This window comes from Aspergillus udagawae, assembly GCF_001078395.1.
Source record: "Aspergillus udagawae IFM 46973 DNA, scaffold_3, whole genome shotgun sequence".
NCBI lineage: Eukaryota > Fungi > Ascomycota > Eurotiomycetes > Eurotiales > Aspergillaceae > Aspergillus > Aspergillus udagawae.
Genome location: NW_025091266.1, coordinates 1,449,479 through 1,471,882, shown reverse-complemented (window position 1 = coordinate 1,471,882; position 22,404 = coordinate 1,449,479). Strand labels below are relative to the sequence as shown.

The following is a 22,404-nucleotide window of genomic DNA, read 5'->3' as shown; positions in this document are numbered from 1 at the left end:
CGGAGATTACCACCGGTCCTGTAGCTCCCAGAACGGCGCGCTAGAATGATGAAAAAGAAAGATGAAAACATAGACTCACCTTGCTACGACTAAGTGATAGCAGGAATTTGAAGCGTCCGTTAAGGGCTGTTAGCACTTTACGTTGAAAAGGGCACCCATCGAACCCCGTTGCACTCTTCGGCCAATTCGTTCGTCGCTCGTTCTATAGTCTTATTCGGCTCTATATCTACAGCATATTTACCTAGTCTAAACTAATACTGCGCAGGAACACCGCAATCCGACGGTACATCTCGACTGGGTTGGAGTACATGGGAGAGTGCCCGCTCTCGGAGATCTCAGCGAGCTCCACGCCCTGCTTCTCCAACCTCCCCAGATACGACAGACCCCGATTCTCCTCCCCAAACATGAACATCTTCGGGCACGGCAGCCCCAGGAACATGCCCAGCAGATCCTCCTCGTCGGACAGGTGAACCATCGACTCAAAGATGGGCCGTATCGCCGGTGCGCGCACCCGCGCGCGAAGGGTGCTGGCATACAAAGCGCTAGCGAAGGACTTTGACTTGCGCGTGCGGTCGATAAATTCATCGAAGAATGCCTCCGGGTCGTCCGAGCGGAAAGTGAAGATCTGGCGGCTCAAGAAACAGTCCTCCGGCGCAAGGTTGCCCTTGATGTCTACAAAGCTTAGGACTCGGTCGGGATAGCAATGTGCGAGGAGGAGCGCAGTCAGTCCGCCCATTGAGTGGCCGATGAGGTGAAAGCTGGTGATATTGAAATGGGCGAGGAGCGCTTCTGCTGTTGCCACAAGGAAAGGAATGTCTATACCAGACAGGTTGTCGCTTGTTGACTGCCCGCAACCCGGCGCGTCGAAGGCGATGAACCCATACTGCTGTAAGGCCGGGTGGAGGGTTAGGTCGGCTAGATCTTCTTTGCAGGAGCCGAAGCCGTGCAGAAATAGAATTGGCGGCCGCGAGTTAAGGCTGTGGATCGTGGACAGGTCAAGGTTGACGCCCTTGACCTGGAGCGGGATCGTTGTGTAAGTGACAGACATGATATGCCAATGAATACTCGATGAGTATGGAATACTACTAGACAGTAAGTACCTTAGCTAGAAAAATTGTCTAAGATATATTTCCGGAATACAAAGAATGCAGTGGCAAAAATAAAGTCGTGTGAATTCGGTCGGCGAAATGTCATTTTGCCGCTGCCTGCATCGGTCGACAGTGAAGCTTAATGAGACATCGGTTGAATTATGAAGAAATATGACGGTTGAGTTACGCTACGTAAAATATGCTTACGATGATTCAGATTCAGGATCCCACCTCCCGTAGAACATATCTTTACCGTCTTCTACTTTTTTTCGTCCAAGGGGATGCCATGACATCGTAATCCTTGCGCCATAGTCCATAGAGCTAATATTTGCATGTTTGCATGAAAGCTCTTTTTGTTCTACTTCAAAGAGTATGTGCTTTACTAGTATAGATGTATGCATCTTGCGCGCGGATGGCAAAGTCAAGGAAGTAGCAAAGCTTCCACATGGAATAGTCAACTACTTGTAATGAAGGGATTTGAGGGCTTCTCACTGTGTCAGTACCTCTCTAAAAAGGGAATAGATCGGGGCCGATGGCGCTAAACTCAGTTCGGTTGGCGTACAGATCTCACGTGTTGATATGCCGCATCATTATCATCAGCCGGATTGCATCAGCGAACAAGAGTCCATGACGCCAGCCGAGCAAGGCATAAAGATAATGGGAGATCCAACGAGTATCAAAAAGGCTTTTGATGCTGCTTACGAGTTCTTGAATCCAGTCCTTCAGCGAGGCACGCACCACTCAGCAGTTGAGGCGATTTTTTTTCTTTTGAATTTTGATGCTGACTAACTGCAAGAGGAAATTCAGAAATATCGCGGGAAATCCCTTTTGGAGATCCTGAGCCAGCATTTACCTGTTGGGACTGGAGATGATGGCTCTGAAAGGACGGCCGTTGTTGAAAGGGCGTTGGGCATACTCTTTCGCATCCATGTTGCCTTCGTAACGCCAGTAGATCAAGCCCACGGTTCACCTCAGCCCGATCATGTATCGGAAGATGCTGCTCTCGAGGATGCAAAGCGAAGAAGAGTGCTGCATGCAATGCTCGACTTGATATCTCTTGAAGGTGTCTACCCTTCACTCTCTTCAGGAGTAGGGATACCTCTCCAGCAGAGAGTCATTTCCGTGTTGCCTGCTGGTGTGATTGCTCAGCAACAAGACAAAATTGCGCATGACAAGCCTCAGCATATGCTCCTTCTTGAGCGCATCATGGATATCCTATCAGATATACTTCTCGATGGGAGACCTAGCATACAGCCGGTTATTCGTGGTCGTATCCTGAGCGATTTAGTCAGTGCTGCGGCAGACTTGGCCTATAATCCGAGCATCCCACATCTTAATACGAAGGGAAAATACCGCGAGATATTTTCTAGACTGATTGATGAGTATGTCTAAGCCTTCGCCCGTACTTCGCCCACTAACGAAAAGCAGAACACCCAGCTCGGTTCTATTATCAACCCTGTCCAGCTTTCTTCAGTCAAATCCTGCTCCCTGGTTCAAAAGTATCGTGTCTAGTCAGCTTTCGCGGGTGCCTCTGCGTGAGGACGGAGTGTTGCAGACAATCGTCTTTCTAGCATCCCAGTTTGCTCCTTCGTTAGGACACGAGTCTCAGACCCAGCTGTCAAATGGGCCCCATTTCACTGTACAAGGCATCATGCAGATATCGCGGTTGCTTTCTTCAGTACCCGAAGGAATGGATCCGAACTCCTACTTTACAAGGATTGCTCCGCAGCTTTTAGCATTGCTGGACGGCGAGGATCCCGACTTCAAGAAGACCGCGGCATATGTTATCGGCAACGGCATACTTGGTAAGCGAGCTTATGGGCCCCCCGGAACAATAGGTCACTCAATCTTCGTGGAACCAATCTTCAAGGTACTTGCGGGGGAGCATGATGCTTCGACGCAGCAATGGATGAATGTGTCAGGAAAGGACATACAGAGCCCGACAGTCATTTGTGAACCAACCTTGCTGTTGGCAATCGAACGACTGAGTAGCTTGACGCTTCAGCATCCGAATCCTGGGCTTGTCAAGAGACTTGTGTATCCCATTCTTCTACCACTATGGGGGTTGGCTTGTTTTTCGCTGGAGCAACAAAGACCAAAGCTCCATGAAAAAGTCATGGCAATCTTACAGACATATTTTGGCATATCGGTCGGAACCCAACCTTTGAAGAAGCTGGTCGATAATCTGCTATGGGACGGTGGTGCGACGTGGACTTATGGTCTTGATTCCAACAACCTCTTGGTGTTAGAAAAGCGTAAAAGTGGGGAATCGGAAAGATCGAATATTGTGCGGCTGGTTGATACACTACAATCCCGGGCCAAGCTCTTTGTCGCTTTGCTGGGAGCTGACCCGAGTAGCGAAGAACGGACTGGCGATATCTTTCTTTACGTGAGCCGGAGTTGGCTTGTCCAACCAGCACAAGAGCGCTCCTTGGACCGGCTGCAGTTGCCTTCGGATACCGAAGATGCAACCAATATCATTCAGAAATTAGTAAGCGCAAAGCTAGCAGAAGTACTCCTGGAGAACTTCAAGGATAGCCTTTCACGGCGGCCCCTTCGAGTGCTTGAGCTTATAAAGCAAGTTATCGAAGGCGAATTGAACAGGGTCAAGGCGTCTCAGAAGATCAAACCGCAAGACTCCAAAGGGGTGTCACTTTCATCCTTAGCAAATATTGTTTCGAACGAAAAGCATGGGCAAGAGGTAAATGTGACCGGCACTGACGCAGCCGAATCACTGCCGGCTGTGTTCAGTTTACTTTCCACCGTGCTGGCCTCCCCCGAGTTTTCTGTGACAAAGGAGATGTTGCCCGTTCTTCAAGAGCTGAAGTCAGTGCTCGATGAGCTTATACCACATCTACCGCCGTCTCTTGCCAAGCCAGGGACGACCTCATCCATGCTGTTGGAGATCCATATTACCTCACCCGAAGAAGGTGGCCCTGCAAAATCACCTGCTCAGATCTCTGACTTTGAGACACATCGCCGAGCATTGGCCAATCTCAATTCTGATCTCCCACCCGTGCAAGCGGAGGGATTCTCGCTCCTCTCTGATCTCATCAAGAAATCCTCGCCAGTCCTAGACATTCCCTCCACGTTAACATTGCTTCTGTCCATCATTACCGATCAATCCGGATCGGCCGCCGACGACGAGTTCATATATCTAAACGCAATCAAGTTGATCGGAACGCTAGCATCGAGGCACCCACGCACTGTCGTGAAAACACTGGTGGACCGCTACATCGACAGAACCGAAACCATCGGTCTTGACCAGAGACTCAAAATCGGAGAGTCCTTACTACGAACAGTTCAGGATCTCGGAGAGGCCTTGACAGGCGAAACAGCAAAGATTCTCGGCGAGGGTATGATTGCCGTTGCAGGACGGCGAGCGCGCAAAGCGCAGACGCACAAGCGTCGAAAGGAAGAGCTCGAGAAGGAAAGACGAGCGAGAGAGCGCGAAGAGCGCCGAAATAAGGAGCCCGCTATGCCTCCAGGATGGACCATTACCACAACGCCAACCAGCTCCAAAGCCGAGGCAGTAGAAGAGGATGATTCCGATAACGAGACTCCAGAGCAAGCTGCCCATCTCGCAAACATTGTGTCCGCCTGGGCTGCAGGTACTCACCCAGATGAAGAGCCAGATGACCTCCGAGTCCGGGCGTCTGCGCTCTCCATCCTGGCTTCCGCGGTTCAAACGAATATTACAGGTCTGGGCCCATCGATAGCCTCATCCGCAGTTTATCTAGCGCTCGACACCCTCACCTTGGAGCCTGGGCCTGAATCAGCAATTCTCCGCCGCTCAAGCGTCGTCCTTCTCCTCGATATCCTCAAAGCAGTTGATACGGCGAGGGAATCACAAGGAGGTCGGGGACTGGGATTTAGCTTCTCCCTCTCCGATGAAAGTACCCGGAACCGTTGGGAGAATCAAGAAGAAATCCGTGGTCCCGCAACAATAGGCAATATCCCTCATATGCTTCGCATTTTGGCCTTCGTGGAAACCAAAGAAACAGACACCATTGCTCGTGGTCACATCCGCGTGCTGATTGAGAGCTTGGAAGCGTGGCTGGAGAAGTCGCTTCTATGGGGCATTGGGACGCAGGGCGGAGATGCAGACGAGATCCAACCGAGATTGGAGTTGGGTGATAGGATAGCTGGGCTAAACATCGATCCGACGGCTGACAGGCAAGGTGCAAGACCGCGGATTGAAGAAATCGAGTGATCTCGTCGGCGCTCTGTAACTAGTCAAGTGTTTCTCGGTCACTTTGTGCGCAACGCTACAATCGAATGACCTGTAAGAGTGTGTTTCCTCCGCGAATTACTAATGCGTGAGCGTCTGCTCCGCTTTCCCAACATCTGGAACGTAAATTGCTTTAGGCTCCTCAATTCAGTTATCATTAAGCTACAGACAAGAGCCATTTTGCACACCATTCTCGTAGAGACATTTCGATATGAACCGCAGAGCCAGTAAAACCCACCGAAAGCCACGCCATCCCAGTAAAACACCTAAACCATCAATCAGATACCCATTGAACGTTCCAGGCTATCACAGCCATCCCATTATCCGGGTCTTCGTACATGACGGGGAAATCCTTGATCAACACAAATTTGCCCGTGAAATTGGAGAAAGGAAGAACATGTCTACCGCGAAACGCTCAGATATTTACCAGCGCTGATTACCGCCACCTCGTCCCCGAGCGCGCCCTGCTCCTCTTCCACGCCACTGACTACCGCCGCCGCCGCGATTGCTATTATTGTAGTTACGACGGCGGGAACGGTTCCATCCACCTTCGGGCTTCGGCTTGTTGGGACGAGGGCCAGCCTCAACCCTTGCTTGGCGCTCCTCGTCCGACAGGTGGAATTTGTTTTCGATTCCGATGAGTCCACAGAACTGAGCAGTCTGAGGGTTAGTGTATTCAGGGGGCAACTCGTCAGTAGTAATAGGGACGGCGGGATCGAAGAAAGGTGCAGTGGGGGTGAAGTTCTCTGGGACCATCATCTTGCCAGCCTTGACGACGTTTTCTTCAACCCACTGCTCGGCCTCTTCGATAAGGGGTTTGTAGAATGCCTGGCCACGGTCCGGCTGCATTTGAACGGCGGGATCGCCCAGCTGCAACTCGTTGGCGAACACGCGAGTGATAGCCAGCCACTCTTTGTCATATTCAAGGCGGAAAGGACGAGCGCGTTGAGTGCCATTCTGATCAGAAACAATCGGAATCTCGAGCAGTTCCAGGAAATGTCGCTTTGACTCACACTTGTCCAATGCGAGGAAACGTGTGGTCTTGTTGGCAATTGTTTCAGGAACAGATTCACTGACGGACGGATCGGTCTTTGAGTTGGCTTGAGGACGTGCGAAACTCGAGGGGAGCTGGTTGCGAACATCTTGGGAGACTACACCCTCCACCCGAGAAAAGCTGGCGGGAAGTTGGTTACGAACGTCCTGGGATACAGCACCTTCAGGCCGAGAGAAGCTCGTAGGGAGTAGATTGCGAACGTCTTGAGAGACTAGAGTTCTAACCTGAGGTTTGTCCTGTTGGATGGCGCCTGAAGCCTTTGGCGCACCATCGCCAGGAACACCTGAGGTGGCCGGTTGCACAACAACTGCATCCTGCTTTTGAGCTGCGGCCTGTGTCTCAGTCGTCGTAGATATATCCAGATCGGAATCGCTATCTAGATCGAGAGGGATCTCGTCAGAATTCTTTGTAGCGCTTAGGGCATGGTCAGTCTTTTGCTTCTTGGTTTCCAATTCGTCCTCGTCAACCGGCTTCTCAACCTTAGTGATCTTTCGCACGGGATCATCCTCGTCAACACTTATCTTGCGCCATGTTAGACTATGTGCGACATCCGAAGCTGAGGTGTCGTGTGCTTCTTCCAAGCGACGAATATTCTCCGCTGTTTCGTCTCTTGCAGCCACTGCATGAAAGTTATTCCACGCTGAAATTCGGCTTTGATCATCGCCGTGAACGCGCTTAAGCGGTGAGCTGGTGCGAGAAAAGCCAACTGGGTTGCTCTGAGTCATCTCTTGAGTGGCAAGTAGTAGTTCCCTGGAAGGCCCTTCCACGTGCTCGTCTTCCATATGAGTGGCGGTGGCATGCCCTTTGTTCTCAGCAAGATCGTGTGGAACCTGGGTCTCCTCGGTCGGCATGTCTTCATCACCGAGTACGAGCGAGGTGACAACGGCACCGTCCATCCCAAAAGAGGTTGTGAGAGTAGATGTGTTGGAAGGGTTTCTCTGAGAAGTCGCAATGGGTTTCGTCGGTCCGAGAGAATCCGCATGCAAGTTGTCCCCATGCTGAACCACTGCATCAAATTTCACATGCAAGTGGGCCGAGAACCAGAAGGCAGGGCGCAGACGGTCAAGAACAAATCTGGCGGCAATGCTTCCAAGTCGGCCGCTGTTGGAATCCTCTCTGAACCCATGTTTCTTTGCAAAAAGCGTTTCGTAGTCACCGCAAAGCTCAACTTGGTTGGGCCAGTCATGGGACAAGCCAAGATCAACCTGAGTACGAATTTGCAGAAGCTTGCGTACATCTAACTCTCTCACATGATAAATGCTCTGCACGTCATCATTGTTGTAGGGAAGACGCTCAAAATGTGGCTTTCGGTAGTCGTAGCCTTTCCAGATGCCAGACAAGCCCGCAATGCGAAGAGGGCCGCAACGGATGACATTTGCTGCCCCTAAGTAATAGATGTTGGGTGCCACCCAACCACCGTAGTAAAGCTCGAACATGTAGTTGCTTGCTTCATGGTTACCCCCAATGAAGACAGTCAAGTAAGGGGCGATCTTCTTTCCGCTGTAGAATTCATGGAAGTCGCCAATCTGCTTGTATTTCTGAGGCACTGACATACAAGCGAGATCGTTTGAGTTGCGGACGGCCTGGGTTGGAAAGTCAGAGGCAGAACGGACACTTGAGTTAGGAATCATTCTTACTTGGAAGTCTCCTCCGATCACCACAAGATCGACGCCATCCCAGCCCCTTCGAGTAGCTGTCCTTGCGACAGAGGCGTAGATGTCATCAAGTCGGCCGTGTCCCTAACATTGTTTTAGCATGAGTAGGTAGGCTTCGGGTATAGAGAATAGGCGCGAAACTTACGCAACCTTCAAAAGCGACCCTGAACGGGGCAGAGTTCGCTGTGGACACTTCCATTATTTTGGATAGTGTCAGAAGGGACAGAATTCGAGGTAGACAAACACCGTATTCTATGATTCAAAGATGTGCAAAGATGGAGGCAAGTGGGGAAAGGAAAAGGAGATAGAGACGGAGGGAGATGGAAGAAGGAAATAAAGCAAAAGAAAGTCAGAGGGATGAAGAGAGAGGAAAAGAGAGAGGAAAGTGAGTGATTCAGGGAGGCGAGTAGAAGGAGGCTGGCAGCGTGATCTGCTCAGAAGTGAATGAACGTTTAACGGATGAAGAAGATTTAGTTGGGGTTGTGAGAATCCCGTTCTCCGTCACTTTTTCTGTGGCACAACAGAACAGACAACCAACTATTGCTTCCTTCCCTATGGGCTGATATTCACAATAACCTCTACCCGCATATCCAAAGAAGCTTTTTTACTTTTGACGATATGCCTATCAGTGACCATACTCCTCGCTTAAATTATCTCAGGGACTCTGCCAGCGTGCTGGACTCGCTCAGCCCTTCAACAGCATCTCACTTGTTAATGGTCCATAATCGAATTCTTCATGACGAGTTCAAACCTCTGACTCAACGGCAACTTGACTTCGCATGTGGTGCATGTGGTAGTATCAGAAATCCTGAGAGGACCAGGACTATCGAAATTAGAAAGCAAAAAGCAAAATCCTCTAGTTCTTCTGCTTCCAAGAAAGCTTCAGTTGTTGGTGCTACGGTCTACAAATGCCTTCGTTGCCATCGAAAAACAGTTAAACCAGCAGCACGTCCCAATATAACGTCCAGGCCTGACACAACAGCGACTGCTCTTTCTACTACTCAGTCGACGACATCCACCACTGCAAAATCTGTTTCTCCCACTGCACAATCGGTTGAGGCGGACCGAAGCAGTAAAACAGCCGACAACGCCAGTAGCAAGAAACGTGCGAAAGCGAGAAAGCAAGGCGGACTACAAGCTCTTCTGGCATCAAAGCAACAATCTCAATCAAAACTATCTCAGTCTCTTGATCTGTTCGATTTTCTACAGCAGTGAACGACCTCAGGGATTCTGCAGCATTGTGGTGCCAAGCCCGCGCATTCGGCGCTACTTCGCATCCGAGTTATTTTGGGACTAGCGCGGGGCTGCTACTAACATCATTGGGGAAGCTTCTCCAGCTTTCGTTGTATCGCCGTAGATCGCAACAACGATCGCGCTCTCGTTCTCCTCATTGATTCGGCAACAACACATCATTGCAGTCTATAGGTTACAAGCACAGTTAGCTAGCCAGATGTCCTCCGACTCGATGTCTGACTATTCCCACGATGATGAGCACGACCCCCAGGCGGACGAGCTCCGTGAGACAGCTCTAGTAACGCTGGAGACGCTCATTAGCTCTTGCAGTCAGCAAATGCAACCTTACCTAGCGAACGCTGTCAAATCCTCCCTTCGATTCCTCAAGTACGATCCTAATGTGGCTGACGTCGAAGACGATGAGGAAATGGGAGGCACTCAGGATGATGGCTCCGAGGATGACGCAACAGAGGAGCCCGACTTGGAAGACGACGAATTCGGTGACTTTGAAGATGAAGGAGGCTATAGCGATATTGATGATATGAGCTGGAAGGTTCGACGCTGTGCAGCAAAGTTGCTTTACACTGTGATCTCAACTTATGGGCGTACTCGGGCTTTGGACGATACTGCTTTGTATCAGCAAATCGCGCCCGCTCTCATTGCTCGGTTCAAGAAGGAGAGAGAAGAGAGTGTGAAGCTTGAGGTCGTCTCAACCATGACTGCTCTCGTCCGAAAGACTAGCGAAGGAGCTATGATTATAACCTCAAATGGGTTTCTTGAATCAGTGGGAGGATCGAAGAACTCGAGGAAGAGGAGACGACAAGACAGCGATGCTAGTATGATTGATTTTGAGCCCAGCATCGGTACTTCTTCCGCAATCAGCACGCCAGTTATCGCTCCATCGTCGCCGAAGACCGGTCCTCAGGCTGAGCTAAGCAGATCGGTTCCGATTATCGTCCAGAGTTTGGTGAAGATGTGGAAGTCGGCTTCGGTGCCTTTGAGACAAGCTATCATTGTCCTACTCAAGAGCCTGGCTCTCGTGCGCTATGGCGGTCTGGCCGATCATCTGCAGCAAATCGAAGATCCTATTGCTGATGTCCTGAAGTCTTCGTCCACAGGCAATGCAACTGCAACCGCTGGCCCCGCTGTCAGTGCCGGAACCCTGCAGACTGAAACACTGAGTCTGATCGCTGCCATTGCCGAAACCCACACATCCGAAGCACTGTTGCCCTTCCTGATTGCCTTGATTCCGGGCGTGATCGGTGCTGTCAACGACCGGAACTACAAGGTCAGCAGCGAAGCTCTTGGAGCTGTCGAGCAAATCATCAAAGCTCTGACCCCACCTCGTGTCTCTGCAAATTCTCGTGATCTCGCGTCGCAATTAGAAAAGCTGTACGATGAGATCCTCTCTCGTATCACAGATACGAGTGCCGACCTTGAAGTTCGGCAGCGTGCCATTCATGTCTTTGGTGTCCTTCTGGCACGTACGTCTGGGGAAAAGGGCGCTGATTTCCTGTCCTCAGATCGGCGATCAAAGGGTCTTTCTGTCTTGGTAGATCGCTTGAGGAATGAAACTACACGTCTTGCCTCTGTCCGCGCGGTGGATGATATAGCTGTTCTCTGCACCAAGGAGACAGACGTTAGCGCAGCCTGGGTCAGTGAGGTGACTGTGGAACTTGGTGCTCAACTGCGCAAGTCGGACCGCGTTCTGCGTGGTGCGAGCCTGGAAACTTTGCGTAGCTTGGCCATGAACCCCAGTACAAGGATCCATTACAACGGAAAGACAATGAAGGAGCTGGAGGACTGCCTTTTACCTTTAATCAGTGCTGATGACTTTCATTTCCTTGCACCCTCCCTCATTATATTGGCAAAGCTCATACCTGGTAATGCCCAGCTTCTTGTCAATGAAGGCTTGGTCTCCGCCCTATGCTCTATTGTTCTCGCTCCACTCGTTGGCACTGTGCTGAAGGCATTACTTCTCCTGGTGAAGGTCGTCGGAGAGGAAGGTGCTGGAGCTGAATTGATGCAGAAGCTGCTTCGGGACGTCGGTATCAACGGCGATACGTCCGTGGTTGGAAGAGCGATTGGAACTTTGCTTGTTCATGGCGGTCCCAAATTAGGCGTTAGAATGGAGGACTTCTTGACCGAATTACAAACTGCGCAGGACGCTCAACGGAAATGCCTTGCACTCGCCATCATTGGTGAAATCGGTCTTCGCATGGGCTCCGCGTGCTCCTTAACTCCAGATCTTTTCATCACCCACTTCGATTCAAAGTCTGATAAGGTCAGGCTGGCTGCTGCTACTGCTCTCGGAAACGCAGCCGCAGGTAACGTGAAGACTTACATGCCCATCATCTTGGATGGCCTTACGAAATCGAACCCTCGAAGCTATCTGCTTCTGCACTCCGTTAAGGAATTACTCCAACATCCCGAGATTGTTCGTCCTGACGTAGCTCCTATTGCTGTCAAGTTATGGCAGGCTCTCCTTCTGGTCTCGGAAGAAGAGGACAATCGTGCCGTGGGAGCAGAATGCATTGGTCGCCTGGCATTGATTGATCCGGTGGCTTACATCCCGCATTTCCAGGTAAGCTTTGAGTCCTTGTCCACATCTCTCCCTTTTCTGACTTCAGTTCTCTAGGACTACCTCTCCAGTTCCGATCCAAATATTCGAGGTGTTGTCATATCTGCATTCCGTTACACTCTTACAGATTCGCGGGGCACTTACAACGATGTGTTGAGACCTCTGATTGTCCCGCTTCTGGTCAACATGCTCAGTGACCGTGATCTTGGTAACCACCGCCTCGCTCTGACAACGCTCAATTCCGCCATCCACAACAAGATGAATATTATCCTGCCTCACCTTAGCGAATTGCTTCCGGCGGTCTTTGGCGACACCCAGGTCAAACCTGAACTCATCCGCGAGGTGCAGATGGGTCCATTCAAGCACAAGGTTGACGATGGCCTAGAGCTGCGTAAGGTACGTGATATACCTGACCTGCATATTGACGCTTCGTTTCAGCTTCACCGAACTAACGTTTATCAGAGCGCCTACGAAACACTTTATGCCTCCTTGGACACCGCATTCTCCGTCACCCATGTCTCCGAGTTTTTCGACCGTATCCTAGCCGGACTCGAAGACGAGCAAGACATTCGCACCATATGCAACCTCATGACCTCGAAACTCATCCCAATCGCGCCAGAAGAAACGCAACGCTACCTCGACCAGCTTTCGGAACGTTACTCTGCCGTATTGTCCTTCAAGCCCAAGGATAATGCAGTGAAGCAGGAACTCGAGAAAGCACAGGAGGCCTCCATGGGTGTCCTCAAGGTGACGCGAGAACTAAGCAAGGCGTTTCCCAATGCTGAGGTCTCCGGTGACCATCACAAGTGGAAAGCTTACATGGAATGGGTTCGAAAGACGTTTGCTACCCAGCTCAAGAGCCTCGAGACGGAATTCTAGGCGTGCAATTTTAGAAAGAGCGCCATCACGATGGAAGAGAAAGCTTGGCAATGGTACCGATCATGGCGCGCTGTGCATTTGTTCACAGGGGCTCTAAAAAAGTCCTTCGAGGGGTAGAGATGGATACTCGCTTGTCTCGACTGGATTTCTACTGGCTTAACCAATGATAATGACTGGATGCCCAACTGTAGCCTTTTTCCATCAATCAGGACCAGTAAGATATACCGATGCCGTCTGTAACATGATCTGAGGATCCAATTAGACGGACCTCAACAACGTAGTACAGCATATGCCTAGGAGCAGCTATGGACCTGATTAAGGGTAATCAAGGGTCGACTGATAAACACAGACCTGTCATATATGAGAATATGCTTGTTTGTCATTAATGCTAAATGGTATCGCTCAACGACCTCGTGAACCTGAACTCCAAGTATGCAAATGTATTGCCGCCACTCAACGCCCAACCGTCATCACAACGCAATTAAGTACTCCAACATGGGAACAACGAAAGCGGAGGAATGAAAAAGAGGTTCGATGTAAGAATACGCTCAGAATAGTCACGCCGTGAATGCAATTGCCAAACTCCGTTCCTCCAATATAAAACAGATAACCAACCGACCCCAAGACAAATGATTGTTGCCAAGCTTTTGACAGCAACTGGGAAAAGAAAGGAAATTCTTATTGAGTAATAGCCTTTTTCTTCAGCACGCCGAGTTGCTCCAGTTTCGACCATGCGTGATCCATATCGGAACCTTCGGCTAGTACAGGCCGAAATTCCAATCCATCCAGGGACTTGATCGAACCGCCGGTTCCAGCGTACAGTATGAGCTCAAATATTCTGCGGCGAAGACGTGTCGTGTCATCCAGATGGGATAGGTATTTCTGGTCTGCCTGAAAATCTGCAGTTGGCAGAGTGTATGGATCGTCGATTTCAAGCTCTGTGTCGGCAGGTGTCTCCCAAAGCGTCGGACGTATATCACCTTCATGCGGCCCTACATCAGCTAGGGCAGAGGCAAGATCTAAGCGGCCCTTTGCTCTCTTCTTTCGTCCTTCCGAAATTGCTCTTATCCCCCTTTTGTCAACATCTTTCCCGTTCCCAGTCAGAGCCGGTGGATAGAACCGCAACGTAAGGGGATTTCCCCTCAGGTCGACCTTGTGAAGAGAGCAACCCTGTCCTTGCTTGGTCCGTCCCATTCGACTCAGAACCTGGCAGAGCTTTCTCATTCGTACGATAGAATTGCCAGCAATAGTCAGCCGGGAAAGGCAATTCAAGCCCACCAATTCACTGATACTGCTTAAGGAATTGAAGTTGAGGTTCAGAACTTTTAGGTTGGGAAAGTTCGAGGAAAAATCTGCAGGTAGACTCTGGAGATTGCATGAGGCAGCGTCGAGAAGTTGTAAGCCCAAAAGTGGGGCGGAGGGTGAGAGAGCCCGCGTTGATAGTTTGTTCGAAGAAAGATATACCTTGCGGATGTCTTTGGTTTTTCCTAGGTCGATGTCCAGGTATGTATTTTTCTGATTGCTCAACTTTTGCTCGCGAACTGATAGAATCTCTAAGGCGCGGCACCGTTCAAGACCGAATACCGTAGACAGAAAATTCTGATCAATATAGAGAAGGTTCAAAGACGGGAACATGCTGACATCAAGAGTCTGAAGCTGATTATTTCCAAGCTTCAGTGACCGTAGCGTCCGTAAGGGCGCTGACACATCGATCTGCTTCAGCTGGTTGGAGCTGAGGTCAATCTTTGACAAGGATGGGAGGGAGTCGAGGTGGCGAATGGATACCAGCCGGTTGTGACTCAGGTCTAATTCTTGCAAGCGAGTTCTGCTCGGAAATGGAGAAACAAGTTAGCATTGCAGGTTACGTCGAGTAAAACCACAATAACTGATCAACTCACAATTCCCCAGTTCCAAAATCAACCGCCGCGAGTGAGTTGTTACTCAGCTTCAAGGTCAGAAGGCCGTTCAGATCAAGTATACCATCAATATTCCGGATATTGTTTCCGTCTGCTTTGAGCTCTCTAAGATGAATAAGACTACCGAAGCCGTCCAGGCTGTCCAGCTCGTTGTTGGATACGTCCAGATACTGTAGGTTAACCAAATGGCCCCACGCAGTCAAGTTCGAAAGACAATTCCGTGGTATTCTGAGGGTCCTCAGACTCGTGGGCAAACCACCCAGCTGGCCTATCTCATTGTCCGAGACGTCAAGGTCTTCTAGACGCGGACAAAATTCGTTCAATTTGTGCAGCGTTATCAGCCCTTTGTCTCGAAGGACCAAGCGTCGTACATGATCCCAATACGGTTCAAAAGGTTCCACTTCGGTCAAGTGTTTGACCAGATCCTCAGTCGCCAGAGCAAAGGTCCCATGGACTTGGCGCAAGGATGTAGAGCGCGTGCGCTGAGCGACGTAACTCAATTCAAGGTGTAATGGCTGGTCAATCCCGTCGGCGGTAAAGTCAGGCAGAGGACTAAGATGGAAACTATATGTTGTATCCGAGCCAGTTTGTGTGAGGTACATCATGGAGTTTTCTGGATGATCCTTATCAGGGGTAGACTCTATGTCCCCGGAATCTCCTCCGAGTATGCTTAGATCATTGCCCGCGAATTCACTCTTATCTTCTGTTTTGGAGAGCAAATGTTGTAGGAAAGTCTGTCCTCCCGGAGAGCCACGGTTTGCGATAAGTTGAGAAGGTCGACTAGGCCGTGGGCGGCCGTATGGCCCTTGTGCTGTAGTTCCAGCACCTTGTTCGATTGTATTCGCCGCGTGACGTACGGATCCTGCTTGGCTTCCATCGTTGTAGACAATATGGGAAACTAGTGGAGAAGAGAAGCTGATCGTTACGACCCTGGCCTGATGATGAATGTCTCGGCCATGTCGTGGAGGCTTTGATAGGCGCCCTTCATGGAGTTGGATCTCGTGCTCAACTTCACTTGAAGTTTCAGTGTCTTTCTGCTCCTCCGTACCCCATGAAGTGGCTCCTGTTTCTGAATTCGGGGCGCTAGAAGTAAAGCAAGTCAACTTGGAACGAAGAGTACTACCGCTAGCCGGCGCCTCGATAACAGCTGGTTGTGAGCCAGAGCCAGAATTCGAGTCAGATATTCTGGTACCAACAGAACTTGTGAGGCTTTCACCTCTTTGACTCGGAGGAAAACTTTTTGTTTTGTCGGATGAGGATAAACTGTGTACCCTCATCATTTCCTGTAGTTCATCGACGCTGAGGTCAGGGATATCCTTGAAAGGGTCCTCCTCGCTATCGTCACCCTTCGGCTTCTCTTGGGACTGTTCGTGCTTCTCTTTGACCCATTGGTGCTTGGAACGATCATAAGTAAACCCGTTCACCTGTTCGGGGATCAAACGCGATACAAGATCGGAAGACAACACGCCCTTCGCATGTGAGCTGAAGGAAGAGGCAGTGGGTATCGAGCGTGAACTCAGGGTTTTGGAGGAAACGTGGGTGTCCATCGTCAGGAGAGGGTCCACATCAGTATTTCGTTCCTCAGCCAGATTGCCAGGGTGTTTCTGTTTCGGGTGCCCAAGATTCTCTCCTCCTTTACTGTCACCTTTCTCCAGGTGCAGAGACATCACGGAAGAGTTGACACCAAATTCCGGGTCATCATGTTCCTGGAATCTCTTGAGATGGCTCAAGATCCGAGGATTAGGCTCTTTAGGCTCTCGTAACTTGCGCATATCTACACCTTCACGACTTGGAGGGCGCGAAAATTCTTCTCGGGTTGACTCATCTTCATACGTCTCGGCGTCGTCACCCTCGGTATCAGACTCCTCGACGCTCGAGAGGCCACCAGCGGGCTTGCCCTTTGCTCGGATTATGTCCATAATCTTCGTTGCTTCGTTCAAAAAGTCTTGCGTCGTGATTGACCCCTTTCGGATCTGTTCATTGACGCCTGTCACCCTCACCATTGGTATTTTCGTCTCCTGGGGAGACCTTGCGCCTATGCGGGCGTTTAGATCACGATCTGACCCATCTCTGTTAGACGAAGATCTCTTCCTCAACGAGGACCTTGTTTGACTTGGGGTAGGGGTCCTGGGTCTTGGTGTGGATTCTTGTGGAAGAAGTGACTCCTCGTTACCATGATCCATGCCATGTTGGATCAAGCTTCTCTGCAGTAGGGACAAATTATCCGTCGGCTGACCGTTGCCTTCACTTACCCCGTAAACTTCACCTCCCGAGATATCAAGGCTGAGAATGGTTCTGCGCCTTTTCGGGTTCGGATCCTTGGCTGGGGTGTCCTTTGTCCATTGGTTTTCCCAGTTGTCTGAATTGTCCACCTGATCAACGCCGGGCTGCGGCCTCATTCTTGATGCTCGGCTGGAGCTCGGCCTATGTATCTCGGAGTCGCGGTTGTGGTTTCCAAAAGCACTGTTTCGAGGATGTTGTCGTCTACCAGAAGGCTTTCTGCGAGAAGAGGGGTGGAAGCTGGACTCTTCGACGTCATTATTCAAGAATTTGGGTTCATACGGGCTTGTATCAGAGAAATCAAAATGATCGAGTTCGCCATCACCAAATCGGCTAATTCTAGGCTTTATTATGTTGCGGGAGCGTGGACGTTCTTGTCGTCTCGTGGAGCGATCGCCAGGCGTTTCCTGTCTCACATGCAAGAAACTTCGGCTCTCTCCTTTACGCCTGGCCTCTTCGGAAGGCGAAACCGGCTCGTCTTCCTCGGACAGATCGCCAAATGTTTCCTCAAACTGGCTCATTCGGCGCAGAAGCCTGTTGTTGGTAAAGGTATCATGGTTTCCAAAGAGTTTGAGAGGGCTCCCAGAAGAGGGCATGGTAATGGGATTGCTGTCACCATTAGGTGCTCCAGCGTAGGCAGAAGAAGGTCTTGGTAAAGTTGGGGGTTCTGTGGCACGAGAAATCTTGTTATAAAAGGGAGGCGAACTGCGGATTCTCGAGTTTGAGGGCAAATATGGAGAGAGACGTTGAGAGAGAAAGGAGGGTGGGGAAAACCGTCGCTGCGGAAAGAAACCGTCGTTTGGGTCTTGCGCTCCACGCATGTTGGCAAAGGCGCCACGTCCCCGGTAGTCCAGAGTGCCAGTGGAAAGGTCCTGAGGTAAAGAATGACTTGTGGTATCCAGTAGGTCATCTTCTGGAAGAGAGTCAACGAGTTCATTTTGCTGATGGAGCAAAACGCTATCGCTGGCTCTAGAATCCGGCCGCTCCCGTGCACCGACCGAAAGTCTTTCAAGCTTGTTCGTCACTTGTTTCAGGGCTGACTTTATGACCTCCGACGTGGCCTGTCCTTCCACAGTATTGACCCGCGAGAACACGATCGGCGTAATACCTTCATTGCGAAGATCCTCCAATCCGCTTGCAGTGCGCATCTGGTTTTCCTTCTGGGATGCATCATGACCTCTTTTATGGATATCGTGTGCGTCCTTGTCAGGCGCTTTCTTGATCTCCAGGGTTCCATTTGAAGACGGCGTAGGGCTTTCGATTGGTTCTTGTTTATCACGCTGGACTGTCGCTGCTCCTTCTGGCTGCTCAGGATCCTGGATCAGAGAATCCTCGCTATTCGCTCCGGACGTCTCGATTGAAAGCTTGCTGGGCATTCTGGTGTGTTTGCGCGTGGAGCTGTTATTCGTAAAATCCCACATATCATCGGCCGGTTTCATCTTTGCAAAGGCATCTTTCTGTTTTGTCTCTGAGCCTGGGGTTGGAGGTTTAAAAACGCTTTCCAGTCCTATCGGCGCAAACAAATCTCGCTGCTCGCCAGAAGGCAACTCTCCATGGACAAGTCGCTTCCGCCATTCAGGTGTCGTATCCTTCGCCTTCGGTTTCTTCTGTCTCACTTGAACAGTATCCTGCTGGCCGGACTGGCTAGAAACATTAGAGACAGACCGCAACGGTGATCTAGCATCCATAGCGGGCTGTTGTTTACGCCCGGAAGGCAGACTGGGCCTGGGGCTTTTTCCTGTTTTGTCCGGTACCGGTGATCTCAACTTCGACGGGGTCTTCGGCGTTCTGGGAGTTTTAGGCGTCGGAGGCTCTTTCTTGTAAAAATGGCAGGGTCGAGTCACTTTCTTCTTTCCATCGGCAGGCGATTGTTGTTCGGCCAAGCGACGCGCGGAGATCGGAATGCGACTTGGAGAGTTCTGGATACTGGAACGGCGGGAGTGGTTGAGGGATCGAGAAGGAACGGGGCTGGTTGGGCTGCCTGGTGTCGAGACCCAGTCGTCCGAGAGATTGTCCAGCCATGGTGTGTTGCCCATTTTCTATGATGGTTTTGCGCTGAGCTAGCCGGGCGCGTTTCGCAATCACAAAGCTGCAGTGAATTGCACAACCAGTAAACAAAACATTAGATGGATCCACAACGATATCAACCAATTACCACCGCAGAAGTCGGAAGAAGGGGCATATTCAAATGAAGATTGAGTATGAAGTTGCTCTCGAGCAATTAAAAGTGTAGTAGCAAAGCTGTATGTTTGATTATCAGTCCAGAGGGACGGTGTTATGGAAGTGGAGCTCGAACACGGTTGAGATCGATAAGTTTAAGGGTGGTCGGGGCAACCCCAGCAGGTTTTTTTGGCCTTTAATATCACTGCAAAGGCTCTCCTCACAGATCGTGAAACGCATTGGTCGAGAAGCAAATTACAAATATCCCATTTCAGTGTAGTGATGTGGTTGGAACATCTTAATCCTTCAGCATATGCTTGTTGCTCCTAAGAATGAACTTGCTGGATTTCTTTCGACATAGGCGATAACAGAGAGAGTCTGCCCATCCCCGCTTCTCACTACGTGCTTGTCATGCAATAATCGGATCCATTACTCTTTCGGAGAAATAATAAGTTGCTAAGCTCTGTCTACGGGTAATCCATACACACTCGGTTGAAACGCCCCAGAAGCGAGGGGTCCAGCGACGTAGTGGATACAATATGAGGGACTACTTCTACTGGTTGTAGCAGAAGCAAGGCATTGTCTGTAGGCAGTAAGGAAGCGGCAGCTCTTGAGGCCATCGTCAAAGATTGGTATATGGTGCAAGCGCAAGTCTGTTGAGGTAAACTGGCCTGCTGCAAATTGATTTTCAGCAGGTACCATCATATGTAGATATTCATAATGTGCCACCTACAGAGGTATATCTTGTATATGTCACTGTTTTGAATACCGAGATTGGTAGCATTACATAAGCATACACGTCTGGTTGCTGTGGCATTTACACGCGTTAAGTACTTTTTTCACATGTGACCTTAGTGGACTAATCTAGGACAATTCACAGCTGTCAGCCATGCTGTACCAGCATACCCTGGTCCAGAAGATATGAGAAAATATACGCGGACGTGCTTCCAAATTCAGTTGCTCAGATGCAGGACCGAACTGCAGCAGCACTTCAAGCGATTAGCTCCGTTGATGACACCCGCATCTCAACCAGATGCCACCTCGTCCACCCACCTCCCCGCTTTCTCTGGAAATATGCTCGCCTTCCGCTTCAGACATGGATATCGATGGAGTACTCGGCTCCGATGAAGAACTAGATGAAGCTGATTGGTCTGCTCAACGGCAAAGGATTGAGAGGCTCGCTGAGTCGTACTTGAATGGCACTCCGCTCTTCATACTCTCTGCTTCGCTCCGGGGGCCATTCGACAGGGACTGGGTGAACCCTTGGAAGAAGTCAAGAAGGAGAGTGCCTAGCCTTGGGCATCGAGACAGCCGGCCGACGAGGGATACGGCAGCGGAAGAGATTGTGATACAGGAGACCAACTCTCGAAAGCGGAGACGGTACCATGAATTGCAAGACATCCGTGGGACAGACTCTCCTGTCGGTCTCTCGCACTTGCATGTTCCATCCTCTCCTCGCAATGAGGATCTTCAAACAAAATCTAAAAGCCCATTGTCGTCAAGACCACCCAGTGAAAAACGATCCCAGGTCTCAATGGCCTCTCAGCCATCACCGAAGAGGTCAATGCCTTGGGCAAGACTATCTGGTCTACAAGGGCAAGGTCGAGAACCGAGCCCGTTTGTTAGCAATGATGCTCCTTGGTTGAAGAAGGATCGTGTCTGGATCAATTCCCGGAACGTTGATCCTCCCACATCCCCTACAACCACTGTCTCCAGTCGTCAATCCGATACGAGAGCTCGTGCGACCACAAGTCGCTCATCCAAACGGCGAGTTCCGGTTAACACGAATCCGTCTCAATGTCGTTCCAACATGGAGGAGTCCAATAGCGCGGAATCTCGGGTCCATGTGATTTACCGCCAGGGTGGAGTGAAGGAGAATGAAACGGAATCGATGCATAATCTACCAGTAATCGGTCCGGAGAAACACAGCGCTGTCCCTGACGAAAATATGAACCGTTCACTTCAGATCGTTTCGTCGTCGTCACAACTACCTAAGTTTGAGTACCGTCGACGGAAGGTGCGTGCTACTTCGGGAGAGGAACATACCAGTTCCCCAATGGTCCTGGACAAGAGAAAGCAATCAGTAGTAGCTGAGGTGGAGAAGGTGCCCAATATCACGGCTGATCGTCCGCCCCAAGCACCTGCACTGCGAAACGTCTCATTCGCAGACGCAGCGGATCTCTGCCGATCGGGAAGCTCGCAGGCATCACATACTCTGACAAAGACTGATTCCACCATCTCCAATCCTCCCGGTATGGAAACAGCCCGGAATGCTCACGCAGCGAGATCGATGCAGTGCAATACTAGCGAAAGGTTGCATTCAGCCCAACGAGTACCTGGAAACTCGGCCATGATGGATTGCGTTACATCGCTGCATACCATCGCTGTGTCGAAAGAAGACACAGAGTATGATGGTGATACTATCCCAGAGGCCCAATTTTCCACGCAGGCAGCTGTTTTGCTCGCTCAGAGATCTTTCCAGAAGGACTTGGGAAGCCCGGAACCCGAGCTTCCTTTGCACCGAACTCCTAGCCTCAATACATCTCCCGCAAACGAAATCACACCGTTCTACCAAGTGAATACTCCCGGCAACGGGGAGATCACAAATAATCCAACAAGACCTCCAGCTACCGGATTGCCAGTGACGAGCACGCAATGCATCATCGATGCAGTCACTCCTTTTACATTTAGTACAGAGAAGAAGAAGAGTAACCACCGTGTTCTTTCATCGACAAAGCGTCGTTCAGGGAGAAGGAAATCAGAGGATGTCAATCTTGCTACTCGCATAGCGCCGTCCACGCACTCATCGCCATCACCGAGCGTGAGGGATCACTCAGAGCTTAGGAATTCAGATGCCGAGAGGAACACAGACGATGCCTCCAGGCCCGAGATGTCTATGCTGCGTGATTTCCAACCTCAGAGCCAGAATAGTGCCTTGCCAATGACGTTGACAGGAACGACACCGCCCACCGCCCAGGACGGACAAGGGGTAATCGCAGGTGCAGATAGCTTTAGCCTCAGTCAAGCCATTGCAGATGCAGGAAGCTGGTTGCAACAGAGCTTTGAGATCAACCGAGATCTTCAACAGTGTAGTAGCGCGCGCCCTCCTTTGCCTGCAGACCATCGAGCTCTACTTTGAGCGTCGATGCAAACAATTGACGGGCGTGCCCCGCTATTGTTAATTACCAGAGCTTCGCGGTGTTCCTTCTGGGAAAATGTCGGCCGTACATATAGATATATTTTGCCATATTTAGCGACATATATGATTTGTACATTGCCTTTAGCTGACAGCTTTAAGCATAAAATATTGGTCAATTAATGTAAAAA

General features: G+C 50.4%; 6 protein-coding genes across 6 annotated transcripts; 3 read left to right on the top strand and 3 right to left on the bottom strand.

Moving 5' to 3' along the window:
• Positions 1-241: 241 nt before the first annotated feature.
• On the bottom strand, positions 242-1,048 carry Aud_004374 (alpha/beta fold hydrolase; the record flags this gene model as incomplete). Its single annotated transcript, XM_043289314.1, has 1 exon — positions 242-1,048. One exon carries the CDS (start codon positions 1,046-1,048, stop codon positions 242-244), a length of 807 nt encoding a protein of 268 aa, XP_043145249.1.
• A 697-nt stretch (positions 1,049-1,745) lies between these two features.
• Aud_004373 (RTP1/Tango6 family protein) lies at positions 1,746-5,301 on the top strand (the record flags this gene model as incomplete). Its single annotated transcript, XM_043289313.1, has 3 exons — positions 1,746-1,835; positions 1,887-2,470; positions 2,517-5,301. 3 exons carry the CDS (start codon positions 1,746-1,748, stop codon positions 5,299-5,301), a joined length of 3,459 nt encoding a protein of 1,152 aa, XP_043145248.1.
• Positions 5,302-5,742: 441 nt separating this feature from the next.
• Aud_004372 (RNA lariat debranching enzyme) lies at positions 5,743-8,227 on the bottom strand (the record flags this gene model as incomplete). Its single annotated transcript, XM_043289312.1, has 3 exons — positions 5,743-7,956; positions 8,011-8,112; positions 8,174-8,227. The coding sequence occupies 3 exons, from the start codon at positions 8,225-8,227 to the stop codon at positions 5,743-5,745; spliced, it is 2,370 nt and encodes a 789-aa protein (XP_043145247.1).
• A 1,251-nt stretch (positions 8,228-9,478) lies between these two features.
• Positions 9,479-12,721, top strand: canA (putative cullin binding protein CanA; the record flags this gene model as incomplete). The annotated part of the gene is made up of 3 exons (XM_043289311.1): positions 9,479-11,845; positions 11,900-12,238; positions 12,305-12,721. 3 exons carry the CDS (start codon positions 9,479-9,481, stop codon positions 12,719-12,721), a joined length of 3,123 nt encoding a protein of 1,040 aa, XP_043145246.1.
• A 678-nt stretch (positions 12,722-13,399) lies between these two features.
• Aud_004370 (uncharacterized protein) lies at positions 13,400-18,953 on the bottom strand (the record flags this gene model as incomplete). The annotated part of the gene is made up of 2 exons (XM_043289310.1): positions 13,400-14,546; positions 14,620-18,953. The coding sequence occupies 2 exons, from the start codon at positions 18,951-18,953 to the stop codon at positions 13,400-13,402; spliced, it is 5,481 nt and encodes a 1,826-aa protein (XP_043145245.1).
• A 1,220-nt stretch (positions 18,954-20,173) lies between these two features.
• Positions 20,174-22,216, top strand: Aud_004369 (uncharacterized protein; the record flags this gene model as incomplete). The annotated part of the gene is made up of 1 exon (XM_043289309.1): positions 20,174-22,216. One exon carries the CDS (start codon positions 20,174-20,176, stop codon positions 22,214-22,216), a length of 2,043 nt encoding a protein of 680 aa, XP_043145244.1.
• Between the last annotated feature and the right edge of the window lie 188 nt (positions 22,217-22,404).